Raw genomic sequence first — 19139 nt, forward strand, 5'->3', positions numbered from 1 at the left:
TTGAATTTGACAGGCAAATACAAAAGTAAAGTAAACATTTTAATATGTGATGGGGTCCCAGAACCCAAGTTGTATATCTCTTTTCTAGTTATATTTGTGCCTTGGCAATTTCATCCAATTCCATGGCATCTATTAATAAGGGTTTGCCAGAGACACAGAATCAATGAATATTTACAATAACCAATAGGCTACCTATGTCCAATAAACAACAGAATATACATCTATCTATGTGTATCTATAGAAGGAGGGTAGACTTGAGGTAAGAAATATTTAGTGTAAGGAACTGGTTCATGAGATTCTGGAAGCTAAGAATCCTAATGACCTACAGTCTGCAAGCTGGAGACCTAGGAGAGCCACTGACATAGTTCTTGTCTGGGGGAAGGAGAAGCCTAAAGTCTCATCTCAAGGATCATACGGAGAGAGCGATTTCTCCCTTTTTTTCAATTTTTGTTCTTTTTAGGCCCTCAACAGATTGGATTATGTCAATAAACTTTGGGGAGAACAATCTGTTTTACTCAAACTACCAATTTGAAAACTAAACTCATTCAGACATATCCATAAATGTTCAACCCAATATCTAGACATCCCAGTCAAGCTGACACAGAGTGAACCATTATAATACCACCTCTTAATGACTCCCAGATTCAAATCTCCAGCTTGAAGAAATCTTGTGAACTCCAGACGCATACTGATAGCTCTATTTAGGTTTCTAATTCACATCTGCAACAGTTTGGGATGATGACTGTCCCCCCCAAAATCCATGTGTTAAAGCTGGGTCCTACGGTTGGTGCTATTGGGAGTTGGTGGAACTCTGAGGTGGTGATTCCTAGTGGGAGGTCCTTAAGTCAAGGCTCCTTTCTCATCCTTTGCTTCCTGATCATGAGGTGAGTGGTTTTGCTCCACAATGTGCTCCTGCCATGATGTGCTACCTCAGCACAGGCCCAAAGAATTGGGACCAGCCAATTATGGACTGGAACCTCCAAAACTGGGAACCAAAATAACCTTTTTCTCTTTATAAGTTGGTTATCTCAGGTACTTGTTATAGTAATAGAAAGCTGATTAATACAACCTCCCAAATGCACGTGTTCAAAATTCATGCTCCCCGTATTCTCCCACAATCTACTTCTCTCTATAGTCCCCATCTCAGTCAATGAACACTTCATATTTCCTCACATTTCCACACCTAATCACCCAACAAATCCTGTGAGTCTGCCTTCAAAACAGAAGAATAATCTTGGCTTTACTTACTACCTTAGAGCTCCCACTCTGGCATAAGCAACCATTGTCTCTTGCCTGGATGATGGCTGTTTTCTCTTAATTAGTTTCCCTGTTTTCCAGTGCCCTCCAACGTTGATTCTTGACATCCCTGCCAGAGATCATGTCATTTCTCTCTGTAAAGCCTTCCAATAGCTTGGACTAAAAATAATAAACTGGTCCTTGGCTTCCCGCATGATCCAGCCCTCAATGACCTCACTACCTCCTGCTCCTCATTCTCCTCCTCATTCAGTCTGCTGGAGTCACTCAGTCTCCTCACGAGGCAAAACCTTGCTTCAGGGCCTTTTCACTTGCTTTCCCTTCTGGAATATTTGTCCAGAAAATCCACAAAGGTTGTTTCCTCATCCTTCTGGTTCAGTTCTTTACACAGATGCCTCCCTTCGGGGGGGGGGGTCTCTCTGATGGCACAATATACAATTGCAACCTTCACATCCACCCACACTCTTTAACTTCTTTGCCTGAATTCATTTTCTCACAACTCTTATCACCACCTGAAACATTACAGGTTCTCTATACTTACATTATTGTCATCTTAGCCACAGAATTTAAGTTCCAAGAGTGCAGGTATTGGATTCCTCGAACCTCAAAACATACCTAGGAGAGTAGGTGCTCAATTAATATTAAATGGACAATGAATTAATCAATGACCGAACATACAGGTCTGGAATGCAAGTACGAGTATCTACCCGAGATTTTTTTTTTAACTTTATTTTTAGAACTACAAACGCCAAACAAAACCGCTCCAGGGAAAAACCCTCAGAGCCCAACTGCCACCACCGGCTTCCACAAGCCTCTCTCTCCCACACCAGCCTCTCAACCTCCCCCAATCCTCCTCCTCTTGAGGCCGATTGGCTGGGTTGCGTGGGCAGAGCCAAAGAAGTCACCCAATGAGCAGCTTCGTGGAGGAGCCAATCAGCTAGATGTTGCTGGGGCAGCTGTGAGCCAATCATCAGCTGGCAGTCTGAAGGGCAGGGAAACAGCCCAATGAACATCACCGCAGAGGAGCCAATCAGCTAGATGTTGCTGGGGCAGTCTGAAGCTTGCTGGCAGCTGGAAGTTTGCTGGGGCCCCTTTGGCTGTGGCTCTCAACATCTCCCCCTCTCTGTTTAAACAACAAGCATGTGGCTTATGGACCGTGCCTGCCTTAGGTTGTCCAATACATATGGTCCTTACCCGTCTTCGGATGAGCTGACCTCAGGGCGTCAGCCTCCTGTCTTAGGTTGGTACCATTGTAATTGGATCTTACCCGTCATTGACTACCGGTCCAGTATACAGCCACACCTGTGGAGAGGTCTCAGCAGGGGGGGGGGTGAGGTTCTTTGCCTCAACTCTGTTGACCCTCAAATTTTAGCTGAATGATCATGACAAGCAGAAGGGAGGAAGATATACCAAGTCAATTGACGGCTCCTTTTGGGAAAATTGTACCACCGATGATATCATCAGCAAAAATACCCCAACACTACCACAAGTCGCTGCACCAACAGATAGTTCACAATGCATATAAGTGACACATAGTTCTGTAAGCAGTTCAGTGCAAGTCCTGTAAGCAGTTCAGTGATGGCTATTGCAGAAACTGTAGATTAGTTTTATCTTTGTCTTCACTGGCACAGGGATGAAGATAGGAATTCTGGCAATAATGACTAAAGAAAAAATTAGGTAACATTCCAGAAGATACTAAAAGAAAACAATTTTCTTAACAATTTATATTATCTTCATCTGAAGATAGAAATTCTGGCAATAATGGCTAAAGAAAAAATTAGGTAACATTTCAGAAGGCACTAAAAGAAAACAATTTTCTTAACAATTTACATTATAGTGAAGAGAATTATTAAATATAATGAAAATGAAAGGTGACAGTAAACAAACAGATCTGTTAACCTCCTTTTTTGTTTACATATTAAAACAATTCTTAACAGTTATTTACCCAATTTAAATTAAACCATTTAAATCACGTGAATAAAAAAAAAATATTTGGATCCATCTTTTCATGAGCGCTCATCATATATGATATATGGAAATACGTACATTGGACATACGTACATTCAAACATATAACACAAAACACAAGTGTGCACACATAATATAATACATACAACACATAACATAATAGTAAAGGCCTTATAACTTTTTACAGGTAAAATCTCTATTGCAATGTTTAAAAACTCTATAGTCAAAAAAAAATAGAACTGATCAGCAAAACATTAACCTAGGTCTGTATGAGCTCAAAAAAATAAAATAGAACTTCATGATATGGGAAAGGGCAATAATAAAATAGATATTGAAAAAAGCATCCTGGTTCTGTTGCAGATGTAAGGATAGCCAAATTGGAGTTTTGGATATCAGCTATTATGGATTTGAGCTAAATCATCTTCTTTTTGGTCTGTAGAAATCGCTTTAGTTAATCTCTCTGGAATCCAAATCAGCTGCTGTTCTCCCTGTGGAAACACAAAAACAGACCCCCGACTCCAGACAATCACTGGGTCAGGATTTTAGTTAATCTCTCCGGAATCCAAATCAGCTGCTGTTCTGGGTCAGAACCTTGGTTAATCTCTCTGGAATCCAAATCGGCTGCTGTTCTTCCTGTGGAAACACACAAACAGACCCCCGATTCCAGACAATTACTGGGTCAGGACCTTTCCATTGACCTGTTAGAATATCTTTCCAAAGTACCTTGGGCTTATGTACATTTTTTGGACACATATGCCTTTCTGCAGCACTAAGTCCTGATGAATCCAAATTTAAAAAGTTTAGAGTAAAAAGGGTTATTTTAAGTTTATCTTTGGGGAATATATACCCCTTCCCAATTCCATCTTTTTGCTTTAATAAGTACATTTTAATAGTTTGATGAGCTCTTTCAACTATGCCTTGTCCCTGTGGATTGTATGGGATTCCTGTTATATGAGTAATGCCAAATGATGAGCAAAATTGTTTAAAAGAAGTAGACGTATAACCAGGGGCATTATCTGTTTTTAACTGTTTTGGAATGCCCACAGTGGCAAAATTTTGTAAGCAATGAGCTATAACATCTTTAGTTTTTTCGCCGGCATGAAGGGAGCCCATCAAAAATCCAGAAGAAGTATCAACTGTAACATGCAAATATTTTAATTTTCCAAATTCTGGCAAGTGTGTGACGTCCATCTGCCAAATATGGTTAGGCATCAATCCTCTAGGATTGACTCCAAGATTAACTTGTGGTAAAAAGGTCACACAATTTTGACATTGTTTTATTATTTGTCTAGCTTGTTCCTTAGTTATTTTAAAACGCTTTTGTAAAGTATTAGCATTGACATGGAATCTTTCATGAAAATTTATAGCTTCTTCTAGTACAGAGAAAATATGTATGTCACGTGTAGTTTTATCTGCTAAATCATTGCCTAAACTAAGGGCTCCAGGCAATCCTGTATGTGCCCTGATATGTCCTATAAAGAATGGATCTTTTCTGTCCCAGATTAAACTTTGTATAGTGGAAAACAAAGAGAAAACAGTAGAAGAAGGGGAAATTCTACCAGCATCTTCAAGGGATACTATAGCATTAACTATATACTGGCTATCAGAAAATAAATTAAATACAGAATCTTTAAACATCACAAAAGTTTGTAATACTGCATTAAGCTCTACCTTTTGAGCTGATTGTTTGGGTACTAAAAATGTAAAAGTTTGATCAGGTGTAACTATTGCTGCTGTACCATTATTTGACCCATCAGTGAATATATTTGGAGCATTCATGATAGGTGTTTTTCTTGTCATTTTTGGAAAAATTACAGGATGCAATGACCAAAAAGACAATAAAGGATTAGATGGTAAGTGGTTATCAAATGAAACATTAGATTTGCACATTATTATTGCCCAAGTATTTAACTCATTAGCTAATTCATCAATTTGATTCATAGTATATGGAGTAATAATTTTATGGGGAGAAATTCCAAACACTGCCTTTGCTGTTTTTATTCCTTTGAGTATTAATTGTCCTACAGCCTCAGGATATCTAGTAAGAATAGTGTTAGGAGAATAAGATAAATGTATCCATAATAATGGACCTTCTTGCCAAAATACTCCTGTAGGAATATTTTTTGTTGGTAGTACAATAAATAATAAAGGCAAACTTATATCAATTCTATCCAAATGCATATTTTCCATATATGTTTCAATGATTTTTAATGCCTTTCTTGCTTCAGGCGTTAACATTCGGGGTGAATTTGGATCTGATGGACCTTTTAGGATATCAAATAAAGGTCCCAATTCTCCTGTTGGAATACCTAGATAAGGCCTTATCCAATTTATGTCTCCTAATAACTTTTGAAAGTCATTAAGTGATTTGAGTTGATCTACTCGTATTTGAATTTTTGGTGGACGGACCATGGTTGAGGATAATAGAACTCCTAAATAATTAATTGGAAAATTTAATTGTACTTTATCTATTGCTATCTCTAGATTATAATTTTTTAATAAGTTTGTAAGTGTGGCATAACATTCTAGCAATGTGTTTTTAGCTTTGTGTGCCAATAACACATCATCCATATAGTGAAATATTTGTAGTTCAGGATTTTGATTTCTAAGTGGCTGGATTACTTTGTTAACATAAATTTGACACATAGTTGGGCTGTTAGCCATCCCTTGAGGGAGTACTTTCCATTCATATCTCTGATCAGGACCTTCATGATTTAGTGCAGGGATAGTAAATGCAAAACGTGGACTATCCTCAGGATGAATTGGAATTGAAAAAAAACAATCTTTAATATCTATAACTAAAACATACCAAGTTTTTGGCAAAGCAGACAATTGAGGAATCCCCGATTGAGCAGGTCCCATAATGACCATTTCATTGTTAATGGCTCTTAAATCTTGCAGTAGTCTCCATTTACCAGATTTCTTTTTGATGACAAAAATGGGAGTATTATGGGGAGATACAGAAGGTTGTATATGTCCTTCCGCTAATTGTTGTTTGACCAGATCATGGGCTACTTGTGTCTTTTCTTTAGTCAAGGGCCACTGAGGAACCCATACTGGTCTTTCTGATTTCCATGTAATTTTTATTGTCTCAGTGGCCCTTTGTGAAAATCCAACCCATGTCTGTCTGTTCTTTGATCTATTTGTATTGGTGCTGCTATACATTGTTCTTGTCTTTCTAATCTTTTTCCTTTCCTAAAACCTTGTCTAGCCATAATAGTGGGTGCATTTTGATTGATATTATTTGTTAATGTCAAACCTAATTGATCTAAGACATCTCGTCCCCATAAATTTACGGGAAGATGATCCAATACATATGGCTGTATAGTTCCTTCACATCCTTCAGGATCCTTCCAATCTAATAGCATTGCACTTCTATCGGGATTAGTCGCCACTCCTAGGCCTCGAAGCGATTGAGTGGCTTGTTGTAATGGCCAATGTTTTGGCCATTCTTGACGAGAGATGATGCTAAGATCTGCACCTGTATCCAGTAGCCCATTAAATTCATGTCCTTGAATATTTAGTTTTAGCATGGGGCGAGAATCTAAATTTAAAGAAAGCATAGCCCAATCTACACCTGTGGAGCCTAATCCCTTGGAACCTCTTTCTACAACATGACTGGAAAATTTATCATGTAGGCTTGGTATTATTAGTAACTGTGCTATTCTATCTCCTGGTGAAATTACTGATATACCCTTTGGAGAACTGGCTATAATTTTTATTTCACCTTCATAATTGGAATCAATTACCCCAGGACTTATCAAAAGTCCTTTTAGAGTAGAAGAGCTGCGTCCCAATAATAAGCCTACTGTTCCTTTGGGAAGAGGTCCTTTTACCCCTGTGGGAATGATTTGAACTCCCATCTCTGGAGTTAGTACTGATTTGGTGGAGGCGCAGATGTCCAACCCTGCGCTCCCTCTGGTTTGTCTGATGAGGGATCTGATGTGCTGGGCACTACCCTGATGGGGTTGCTGGGGTTGCTGGGTTCCTCCAGTGCTCCGTATATTTGTGGTTTGGGGCCCCGGAGCATTGGGGCCCCCTGTCCATTTTTTGGCAACGGAGCCCGAATTTATTTTTATAATTTATAACTGAATTATACCAGTTCCTGACAGAATGTTATATGCTAAGTTATATGCTAAAATTCCTAATTTTAAATCTGCAGCCAGGGCTCTTCCTCTGAATATAAAGCCCATTGATTTAATAATTCACTAGTGTCCCCCATCCCCTGGATGCCTACTAAACATCTCAAATTGCACATATCCCAAACTGAGTTTCCAGTGTTTCTCTGCCACCACCCAAACACTGCTCCCAGCCTCTTCTTTTCAAAGTCTTCCCCACTTAAGTTGATGGTAACTCCATTTTTCCAATTTCTTAAAGCAAGAATTTCAGTGTTGTGTTTTACTTTCCTCTTCATATATTGTATTCAGTGGAATTTATATGCTTTGTTAATTCTTTCTTCAAAATTCACCAAGAATTGTACCACTTTTCATCATCCTTTCTGCCACTAATCTGGTCCAACTGTCACGATCTGTTGTCTGGATTGTCTTGTAGTCTCCTGACATTTCTGCTCCTGCTGTGAAGCAACTAGAGTGATTCAATTTAAATACTTCACATCACTCTATTCAAAACCTTCCAATGGTTTCCAAACTCATTCAAAGGAAAAAACTAAAAGTCCGACTACTACCTGAGAACCTGCATGTTCTGGACCCTGTTACTTTTCTGATGTCATCCATTATTTTCTCTCTTGAATGCTCTAGCATTACCTCCCTGATATTCTTGAATAAGCCACACACACTCTTTCCCCAAAATCTCTCTGGTTGCTGGAATCCTCTCTCCCTAGATACCTGTATGATTATCCCAAGTTATTTAGCTTTTCCCTCAAAAAAAGAAAAAGAACTTCTTATCTTCTTGCTCCAGCCCATAGCACTTATCACCATCTAATATGCAACTTACTTTACTTACTTATCCCATATATTTTCAGCTTCCCCGACTAGGATGAAAATTCAATGAGAGCAAGTGTTTTCTTTCCCTGTTGCCTAATAATATTTGACTAAATAGCACTTTTTCCCAATTGGAGAGAATTTAAAACCTTAAATTCGAAATTATTTTTCCTTCTAGATTTGCAATAATGCTATGGCAATGTATGCCTCCAAAATTTGAACATTCATCAGAAGGCTTAGCCTCAAACTCTACTTTAATTATTCTACTTCCCCATCATGGACACATTTTGGAACACCTCTGTGTAAATATTAAAGCATTCAGACAAATATTTAATTATACCAGTTCCTGACAGCTGCATTATGTGAGATATGAGATTGTCTTGGTCCATTTTCTGTGGCTAATAATATAATACTACAGACTGGGTAAGTTGTAAAAAAGAGAAGTTTATTTTGACTCATGGTTCTGGTCCAAGATTGAAGGGCCACATATGGTAATTGCCTTCTTGCTGGCAAAGTTCTGAGGGTGAGAGGGAGAACTAGAGAGAGCTATCAACTTGGCTTTTATAAGAGACCACTGTGTTAGTGACCAGAATACCTGACAAGAACAACTTAGAGGAAAAAAATACTTTGGCTCAGTCCATGGTACGTTGACTCCAATTATCTGGGTGCCAGTGGGCTGAACATCATGGTAGAAGGGGAGGGAGGAGAAAAACTGCTAACCTCACGGTAACTGGGAAGGAGGGAGAAGGAGAGAGGGAGAAGAGAGAGAAAGAAAGAGAGACAGGAGGAATAAATAAAATCACCAAAGGCATGCTTGCAGTGACCTAACCTCCTCCAGCTATGCCCCACCTGCCTACAGCTACCACCCAGTTAATATATTCAAATTATTAATTAATCAAATGGACTAATTAATTCCCTTATTAGATGTAGCCCTCATAATCTAGTCATTGACAGAAACTTTGGAGGACACCACATATCCAGACCATAACACCCACTCTCAAGATAACCCATTAATTCATTAATTACAGAATGGATTATTCCATCCATGAGGGCAGAGCCTTAATCACCTCTTAAAAGTCACACCTGGTTTTTCCTGCTTAATGTCTCATAGTGGGAATTAAATTTCCATCTGAGTTTGAGGAAGGAAATCTTACTTAAATCCTAGCTGAGATCATTCATAAATTCTCTTGATATCCATTTTTTTTAGGAAAGAACGTTTTGAAGTTGGTTTCTTGTAATGATTTCACCATACCAGGATTGTAGAACTAGTATCTAAGAGTGACAAATATATATTGTTATTGACAAAACATGTATAAATGAATGAAATAAATACTTTTGAATTGCTATTATGTGACCGTGACTCCTTAGATCTTGAACTAGGTATTATTTTATTCACCCTTGAGCTTACCACCTAATATAGTTCCTGATCTCTAAAACACATACAGTATTTGATGCATGAATCACAAAGAGCTTCTTTTAGTTCCCAAGGTCTTTTAAGCCTTAGTTCTCCTATTTTCCTGCAATTATCATTATGTTCAGTCCAGATTATGTGACTCCCTGATTTGCTTGGTCATAGTATTCTGATAATACTATTGTTCAGGAACATTAGACCACAATAACATCCTTACAGGGGGCATAAGGGATGTTTTAATCTTCCTCAGAGAGAAACTGTTGAGCCTGTGGCTGCCCTGACAGTAGCAGCCAAGATGTCGTGCTGTTCCACTTGTTCCAGGTCCCCCATGCTGCTGTTGGGCATCACTTAGTAATGCCTTTCCTAGTGTCTTGAATCTCTACCCTTTTTATCCCCTTGGACTTTCCTGTTGTTACAGAGGTGGTGACTCTGCTGGGAAGCTGCAGGCTGCAGGTTGGGGAGTGCAACTGGCTTTCATTCACGTGCTGGCTCAGCCTGTGCATTGATAATGCCTCTGCTGTTCAGGGATCTGGCTTCCCTAGCAGCTGCCTGGAGAGGCAGGTGGCATGATTAAAAAATGTGGGGGAGTTCATGTCTCCTGGAGGAACCTTTGGCTGATGCGAGCCAAGAGCTCCATTTCTCTCCCTTCTCCTCATAACACAGTGGTCCCCCAAGTTCTCTCTGAGGACATAGTGTGAGATGCAGCAGCCAGCTATCTTTGTTGCAAAGTTGCGGATAGCTCAGTGATTCATCTCCTTGATTTTCTTCCTCCTTCCCTGCCTCATATCTCTTTTCTCTTTTCTTTTGCTTCTCTGGGGTTGTATTCTCTAAGGAATTGTTCTTATATAAGTGTTTGCATTAGGTCCCATTTTCCAGGGAACCTAGACTAAAATATCATCTTTGTCCCTTTAGGGAAGTTGCTAATGATTTGGATTTTAAATGTGCCCCCAAAGGCCCATGTGCTAAAATTGTGGTTGCCAGTCTATGGCACTATTGGGAGGAGATGGAAACCTCAGGACGTGGGGTCTCATGGAATTAAGGTAAGTGACGGGGGGGTTGTGCCCTTGAAAGGGTTATTAGGACCCAGTCCCCACCTCTACTTCCTAGCTGCCATGAGATGAACAATCTTTTGCTATGTGTTCCTGACACCATGATGCACTCTGCTGCCATCAGCCCAAATCAATTGGGTCAGTGACCAGGGACTGAAACCTCTGAAACCACAAGACAAAATAAACCTTTCCTCCTTTAAATGTTAGTCAGCATTTTGTTACTATGACCAAGATAACTGAGACGACAAATAAAAGGAGGAAAGACTCATTTTGGCTCATGATTTCAGAGCTTTCAGTTATATGGTCGGCTGGCTCCTTTGCTCTGGGTCTGAGGTGAGGCAGAATATCATGGCAGAAAGGTGTGATAAGGAAACTTCAGCTCATGGCAGCTGGGCAACATCAGAGGGGTGTGGAAGGGACTTGGGATAAGATATAATCTCAAGGGTACACACCCAGCAAACACTGCTATACTGGGGACCAAGCCTTCAAAACATGAGTCTTTGAGGCCACTTCATATCCAAACCCTAACATTGATTTTCTCAGGCAATTTGTCATATTAATGTACAACCAACACACTGCCTTGAAAAGATTTTTATGTACTTTGGTTGCATGTGCTCTCATATGTTTTCTTGTGTTCTTTCTTTCCACTTTTCTCTTTTGCACAATTTAACTTAAACCCTTAAAGGACTTCGATAATAATAGCTCACTGTGTTCTAGGTACCTTACATAATTTTCACCTCACAACAACCCTATGTGCTGCTGTTCTTACCTTTTTACTGAAGGGGAAACTGAGGTTAAGATTTTTAACATCTTGACCTTACAGTTAACAAATGACTGTTTAAACTCCAAAATTCATGTTCTTAAAGACAGCATGCTTTAAACAGGCCCCAGCAAGAACATGGCTTCCCTGGAATTAAAAGGTTAAGAGCTCCTCTCTTTATGAAAGGTATGGGTTCCAAATGACTTTACTTATGACCATTTTAAAAAATATATCCAAACTCAACAAGAATGGGTTTAAATTTGTAGCTTCGGAGTGGATTTTCTACAAAAGAAGAGGGAGGTGGGCAGCCATTTGACATTTTAAAACAGACTCACTTTTCTCCTCCCTGCTGATGTTATATTCTATGGCATTTCCCCCCCCCCCTAAAATAGATGTTTTGTATACTTCAAGACTGAAAGTAGGTAACTGCCTTTAAGATAGCCTCTCAAGAGTTTCAGGAAACCCCTTAGTGTCTCCCTGTCTCATAATTCATAGATGTTATGGACATCCTTAAAATGAAGATTAATTGGGAAACAATAATTGTGTGTACTTGTAGGGTTCAATGTTTTCATTTATGTAAACAATGCAGATACATTCAGATGAGCTAATTAACATATCCATCACCTTACTATCATTTTTTTTTTGTGTGTAATGTGAATGTTAAAAATACTCATTTTTAGGTTTGGAGGTGCAGTTTACTGGTAGAGCACTTGTCTATGATTGAGGATTGGATTCCTAGCACTGACAAAAAAATCTATAATACAATATTAGCAAATCATATACAACAATATATTAAGAAGATTGTATGTACATCATGACCAAGTTGGTTTCATTCCAGAGATGCAAGGAATAGTTTAACATAACTAATCAATAAAGGTAATTCATCACAAAAATAAAATTAAGGATAAAAATCACATACTCATCTCAATAGATGCAGAGAAAGTCTTCTACAAAATTCAGCATTTTTCATGAAAAGACTAAGGATAGAAGGAATTTACAACAATTCCATTCACAATAGGAAAAAAAAAACCTCTCAGCTTAGGGAAGACCTTTCATGTTCATGCATAGGCAGAATTAATATTGTTAAAATGGCCATATTACCAAAAATGATGTATAGGTTCAGTGCAATCCCCATCAAAATGCCAATACCAATGACATTCTTCACAGAATTAAGAAAAAAGGTCCTAAAATTCATTTATAAGAATAAATAAAAGACCCAAAATAGCCAAAGCAATTTTAAGCACCCCCCCCCCAAAAAAAAGAAAAAGGAAAAAAAGCAATGCTGGAGACATCATGATACTTGACTTTAAATTATACTGTGGAGATATACTAACAAAATCTGCACTGTACTGGCAGAAAAACAGACATATAGACCAATGGAACAGAATAGAAAACACAAAGACAATTGCACATAGACACAGTCATATGATATTTGATAAAGGCACCAAAAATATTCTTGGAGGAAAAGATAGCCTTTTAAACAAATGATGCTAGGAAAACTGGTTATCCATAGGTAGAAGAATGAGACTAGATCCCTCCCTCTAACCTGCACAAAAGTCAACTCAAAATGGATCAAAGACACAGGAATTAGAACAGAAATTTTGCAATTTGTAGAAGAAAGTGTAAGGACAACAACCCAACACATAGGCATAGGCAATGACTTCCCCAACAGAACCTAAAGCTCAAGAAATAATACCAGGAATTAATAAATGGGATGGCATCAAATTAAAATCTTCTGCACAGAAAACAATTAGTAGGAACAGAGAGCCTACAGAATATAAGAAAATCTTAGCTAGCTCCCCTTCTGACAGAGGATTAATACCCAGAATATATAAAGATCTCAAAAATATTACCAGAAAAGACCCAACTAATCAATAGATGGGTAAATGAACTAAAGAGACACTTCTCTAAAGAAGAAATATATATGGCCAACAATATACGAAAAAGTGTTCAACATCTTTAGCAATTATGGAAACGCAACCACAGTGAGATTCCATCTCATTCCAGTTAGAATGGCAGCCATTAAGAAGGTAATAAATGCTTGAAAGAATTTAGTGTAAAAAGGATAGTTTTTAATTTTGTGGTTGAACATTCATTTATGAAAAGATGTGAATGTCCAACAGATTAAAAAATGCCGACTGAGCAACACCCTCATTCCTTTTAACTTTGAGAAAGGGTCTACCTAAGTTGCTGAGATCTCACCAAATTTCTGAGGCTGACCTTGAACATGGAAACCCCACCCTCACTAAACCCCTTTTGAAGAGTGTCTTGCTAATGAGCTACCTAAACCATCACTTTTTAGTTCATTCCACAATTTCAGGAACATTTATACGCGGAAGCATCATCGTTTGAACACGGGAACCATCATATTAGCAGCATCACTTTAGAAAGTGATACAGCTTCTCAGGACCTCAATTCTCTTTGCAAACTTGTGTAAGGAATGGGCAGGAAAGCAGAATACGTGGCCTGTGCACAACAGAATTTCCAGAGGCAAAGACTGCTCTTTTGATTTCCCCAAGGGGCTGAACCAAGAAGAGCAAGTGGACTTTTCGATGGTGCTCGATCCGCACCTACATTCCAGGGACACTCAGTTGACGCCCAGAAATTTTAGTCGCAACCCGCCCCCGGTGTCAAAGCGTGGTGGGAGAAGCTCCGAAGGAGGAGGAGACGCCTGAGGAAGCCCCTCCCGGTGAACCTCCAGCCGGAATTCCCCGCGGCTCATCTCCACCCAGAGTGGGGCTCCACGCCCACTGTACTCCCCACGGACCGCTGCCTCACCGCCCACGCGGTGACGTCATCGCGCGGCGGCTGGGCGTCCGGACCCGCCGCCCCAGGAGTGGGAGCGGAAACCCGGGGATCGGCCGCGCGCACAGCCCCGGGAGCTCGAGCTCGCGCACCTGGGAAAAGCCGGCCCGAGGCAGTGGGCATGCGCAAGGCTGCCGGGTGGCGCAGGCGCCCTGCCTCACTCACTCGCGGAGATCCGGTTCTTCAAGGTGGAGCCTGCGGCGAGTCTTGGGCTGTCCTGGCCGCTTGGGATCTTCGGGACCAGAAGATGCGGAGCCAGCCCGACTCTGGCTAAGGGCGGGTTTGCCTCCTGTGTAGGGAGAGGACGGGTGCTCGGATCCTGCTGTGCATCTATGCTGGGCACGCCCCAAGAGTTTGGGGGTTATTTACAGGAAGGTGAAATCAGACAGCATCGGTGTATTGCAATTCGTTTATCCTAAACCAAGAGCACTCTTAGGACACACGGCCAGGGCCCGGGGGCCAGTTCTCCCGGAAAATGACAAGATAACTGTGTGTGGACACCGAGCAAAAGCTTTCCCTATTCTCTCTTCTTCCGCCAGCCAGTGTGTCGGGTACTCCTGGGTCCCCAACTTACAGTGGGAGAGACTGTAACAATTTACAGTTTAAGTGGGGAAACTGAGGATCTAACAGCTGAAAAGTGTTGGAGTTGCGTTTTCTACCAGTTTTTCTATCGACTAGAAAAAAATCAGGGCTGACCATCAGAATACTGAAGTCACGAGTGGGTGAAAATGAAACAGTAATGAATAGTAAATCTTAAGTTTGGACGTTAAGAAGTAGAAGCAGTCGACAAGGCAAAGGGTCTCCAGATATATTTCGAGTGGGATTTGTCAAGAGGAAGGGAGAGAAGAAAGCTTTTGGGTGGCAAGAAAAGGGAAAGGTAAAGGAAACCTGAGAAGAAAGGGAAGCTATTGCTGCAGCTGGAGCCTTGTGTTTATGTTTGGCTTGCAAATAGAAACGTCTATAATTCTAAGGATGGGCTTTTATTCCAAAGCAATGAACTTTCTCTTTTCTGTACCTAGGTTTATTCTTTGATGCACAGTGACACTACACCTCTGTTCAACAATAAGTCACATTATGGTTATTCATTTAATAGTCAGAAACTTCTGTATCTATGAAAAAGATAGTATATAGATAGGTTTATTCCTGGCCCATGCTAGGCTAACAGGTCTTTTCAGTGATTGCTGGTTCCCTATCCTGGCTCCAGTCATGCGAATAATAAACATTTCTAATTCCAAATCCAGTAGCTTTTCAATGCCAATACCTTGTCCCTATCTTTAAAAGAAGAAGAAAAAATGCTACATCATCTTTGTTTAAAGAATCTTGGCCCCAGTGATTTGCTAATTGTTCGTGGTTTTATACTGTTATTACTATAACACAGTCTGCACTGCCCAATTTAGAAACTGATTACTACCTTGTGTTAGCCTCTAATTGTTTAATGGTTGTAAATTTTATCTGCTAGGCAAGACCAAAATTCCCTAGTCAGGGACTGCAGCTATCTCATATCTGAAAGCTCATCTAATTGACTTTCCAAGTCTCTCTCTCTCTTAATTCTCTGTGGAATTCCCAATGCCCAGTTCCTTGCCTGCCACATACTAGGTGCTTGGTAAATCCTAAATAAATGAAATGATGCTTTTTGAAGAAGAGGTAACAAGTCTGTTATTTTCTCTTTTCCTGTTCTCCTAACCAAAGTATCTCTTTGTTGGCAGTCAGCAAATGTATGATTTCATTTCTGTGCCTTAATCTTTCTGTTGCTCTATAAAGAATTGCCATTGAACACCATGCTTGCAAGAAGTCTCTCATAAAATGATTGTTGATAGATTAACCTCAAAGATATTCCTGATTCTTTCTTTTTGAGTGGGCCTTGGTCTGCCCACAATGAACAATATTCATGGTTATTTTAGGCTGCCTAAGAAATTCTTCAGAAGATTGTGCAATGTGAGTATCTTCTTGACTTTGGGAAGTAACCAAACCAATAGAAGAAGCCCAAAGCCAATAGCAAAAACCAATAATAAATGGGACCTATGTGCTTAAGAGTGCTGTTTTCAAAGTCTTAGATAACCTTGTGCTCCTGGGATAGAGAAAGCCTCTATGTGTATTGACATCTTATATTTTGGGGTCTATAGGTGTAGCTTAGCAATAGGGTGTTTAGCATGCTTAAGCTTTGGGTTCCATTCTGAGAGTTATCACCACTACCCCTCGCACAACCCATCCCATACATATTCTGGTTCTTTTTTCGTGAAACCATTCAAGTCCATTATGAACAGAATCTACTAGAGAAACCTGATCTTGGATGCATAAGAACGTAGTTGCATTCCAGGTTTACTCTACTCTATAGTTGTTCTGGCAACCAATTCAATTGACAGGGAAGACTGGGACTGGGTCAGGTTCAGGTAGCGTCTAAAATGGGCAAGTAAGAAGCTAGAGTGAATTCTTTTAGTATTTCCATTCAGTAGCTGGGATCTTGGGAGAAAGCTATTTAACATTTCCGGGCCTTAGTTACCTCATTTGCAGTATGGCGATGATAATTAAAGTTACTATATGCAATTTGTACAGGCTTAGAGCAATGCCCCGCAAGCTGGCACCTGGCATTTCTTTTTTTTTGCTCAATGTTTGACAAGTAAATATAAAACTAGCATATAATAACTTCCACTCTACACAACTGGTCACTTGTAAACCCCACCTACATTGAAGTCAGGGGGACTCCGCTGTTTTTCAGATATGAGCGTTTCTTGAGCCATGCAATTATTTTTTCTGCCTTCCAATCTGCTGTAACTCATCCAAGCGACTTTGGACGTCGGTACTCTTCTCTAGGTTTGCGGCCGCCCCAACTTTGAATCGTGGAGGAGGTGTGGATGGGGGAGGGGGACAGACCGCCTCCTTCCCCGCCCCCTATCCTTTTGCCTAGCTGCGGAGTTAGGAACCACCCAGCCTCACTCACAGCTGTCCGGGAACGCCTCTAGGGGCCGGGCTGGGCACTGCGCACGCGCAATACAGTAGCACCGCGCCTGCGCTGTGGAAGGGCTGAGGGAGGCGGGGGATTGGTATGCGAGCTAATGTGTGAGGGGAGGGAGGCGTCCCGGCCGAGCGTGGTACTACGACGAGCGCGGGCCGGAGGGGGCGGGGGGATGCGCCGCGGCGGCGGCGCGGGCACTGGGGCTGGTGTTTGGCCGCGCCAGAGCAGCGGATCCCGGTGTCGCCGCGGCAGCAGCGCTGGTTCCGCACCGGGCCCCAAGACGCCGTACCTTTCAGCCCCCTACTTTTTTTTTTTTTTTTTAAATAACCGGAACCAATGAACACAGCTGGCACCCGAGCTCTGGAGGCCGCCGGTGCCGAGGGGACCAGGCTGGCGCCCGGCGGGAACCCAAGTCTGAGGCGGCGGGGGCGGCCCGCGGTGTCACCCGCGGCGGCGGCGCCTTGCGAAGCGGGCGGGTGGCCGGCGGCCGGGTCGCCGCCGCGCTTTCCCTTCGCTTCTCATCCCGCCGCGACTCTCGGCCCGGCCTCGGGCTGGTTGCAGCGGCAGCGCTGGGCTGCAGTGCTGGTGTTCGGGCTGCTGGTAGCCGGAGCGGCGGACGGATGCGAGCTTGTGCCAAGGCACCTCCGCGCGCGGCGGGCGGCGGGTTCTGCCGGGGCAGCCGCCTCTTCTCCCGCTGCGGCGGCGGGCGGCAGCTCGGCGCTTCTGACAGGTGAGGGCCAGGGGGCGACTGGCGGGGCGCGGCGGGCTGCGGCGGGACCCCCATCCTCTGGAGCGTCCCGCGTCCCGGCGGGCGCCGGTTACTCGACGGTCCGGGCCATTGGGTGATGCCGAGCTGGGCGCTCAGACGCTGGCTCCCTGGCGGCTGCTCCGTCGCGGTCCCTTACACTTCGGTCGCCTTCCTTTTCTCACCCCGCCCTCGACTGAGCCTCTCGACGGCATTCGCTTCCCCGCCCTTCTTTTGGGTTCCCTGCTCTCCCAAGCTAAGCAATGCGGTAGTTTCTCTTTCGTGCTACAAAAGAGCCACCAGGGTCTGCAGGGTACTGGGCTATTTTTTTTTTTTTTAAAGCTGCTAGAAAATAAGTCGGCAGCAGCAGCAATGCGGTATGATTCCGTGCTGCTGCTTTTGCAAAGGCAGCTGGCAGGGAGACTCACCAGTTGAAACCCCGTTGAGCACAGCGTCCCAGGGGAAGCTGCTAAAGAGGATTCTTTGAGAGCCATAATACCTAGTGGTATTAGTGGTTCCGTATTAGTCATAAAGAAACGTCTAAGTCGAATGCATATTTTTTGAGGGGGGGGAAGGTGGCCCTTTTAAAGGATGGAAAGTTATTTGCTAGTGGTGGTAGCATCGCTGGGTAACAGAGGGTGCAGAAATCTCAGCAGGTTACCAGAAAGACACCTGAAAATTTACTAAGTGCCGGATATTTGGGACTTGTATTTGAGAAGCACAGTTCTGGTAGGTTGCAGCAGCATCTTTTTAATTGGAATGTTCTAGCAGTTATTGACAACTTTGAAATATGTTTGGTAAGGCTAAGTCGAAATTTGTATCACTTTAAAGCCTTTCATTGTCTTGTGTAACTAATCTGTGGTGGTTTAAGTAATAATATAAAGATCCTGAAATGATTTCTTTAGGAAAAGTAGTGGCGCAAAAGAGTAATGTTTATATTTATTAATACTTTATTTATTTTAATAGCTCTGTATAGGTTTTCTGCACTAATTGCCAGGTTAAAGAGGAAAAAGTAAACTGGAACAATATGACCCATTAGTATTTAACCGAAGTGATAGTCCAACAGGTATCTAGAAGTTACTAACAGCTGCTCTGAGAAGTACTCATGAGCTATATTCTTTAGAAGTAAGCAGCTATTTTCTGGGATATATGACAGGATATTTACTCTTTGAGTGAGAAAAAGGATGTTGGTAAACTTTGTTAAGCACTTTAAAAATTGTAGGGCATAGAACATAATGATCAGCTTATTTAATTT

At 41.7% G+C, this 19139-nt stretch overlaps 1 protein-coding gene across 5 annotated transcripts in view; it reads left to right on the top strand.

Moving 5' to 3' along the window:
- The first annotated feature begins 17252 nt into the window (after window positions 1–17252).
- The window catches only part of Stim2 (stromal interaction molecule 2), a 169013-nt gene continuing 167126 nt past the window's right edge, over window positions 17253–19139 (top strand). For 2 of the 5 annotated variants that reach the window (XM_078021165.1, XM_078021166.1), the window contains exon 1: window positions 17253–17869. In XM_078021165.1, the coding sequence (XP_077877291.1) occupies window positions 17476–17869 (394 nt within the window). In that variant the 5' untranslated portion in view covers window positions 17253–17475. Of the gene's footprint in view, window positions 17870–18594; window positions 18614–19139 lie in introns of those variants that run through there. The other 3 variants (XM_078021167.1, XM_078021168.1, XM_078021169.1) reach the window with 2 other exon arrangements.

Source organism: Ictidomys tridecemlineatus, chromosome 9, assembly GCF_052094955.1.
Source record: "Ictidomys tridecemlineatus isolate mIctTri1 chromosome 9, mIctTri1.hap1, whole genome shotgun sequence".
NCBI classification, from domain to species: Eukaryota; Metazoa; Chordata; class Mammalia; order Rodentia; family Sciuridae; genus Ictidomys; species Ictidomys tridecemlineatus.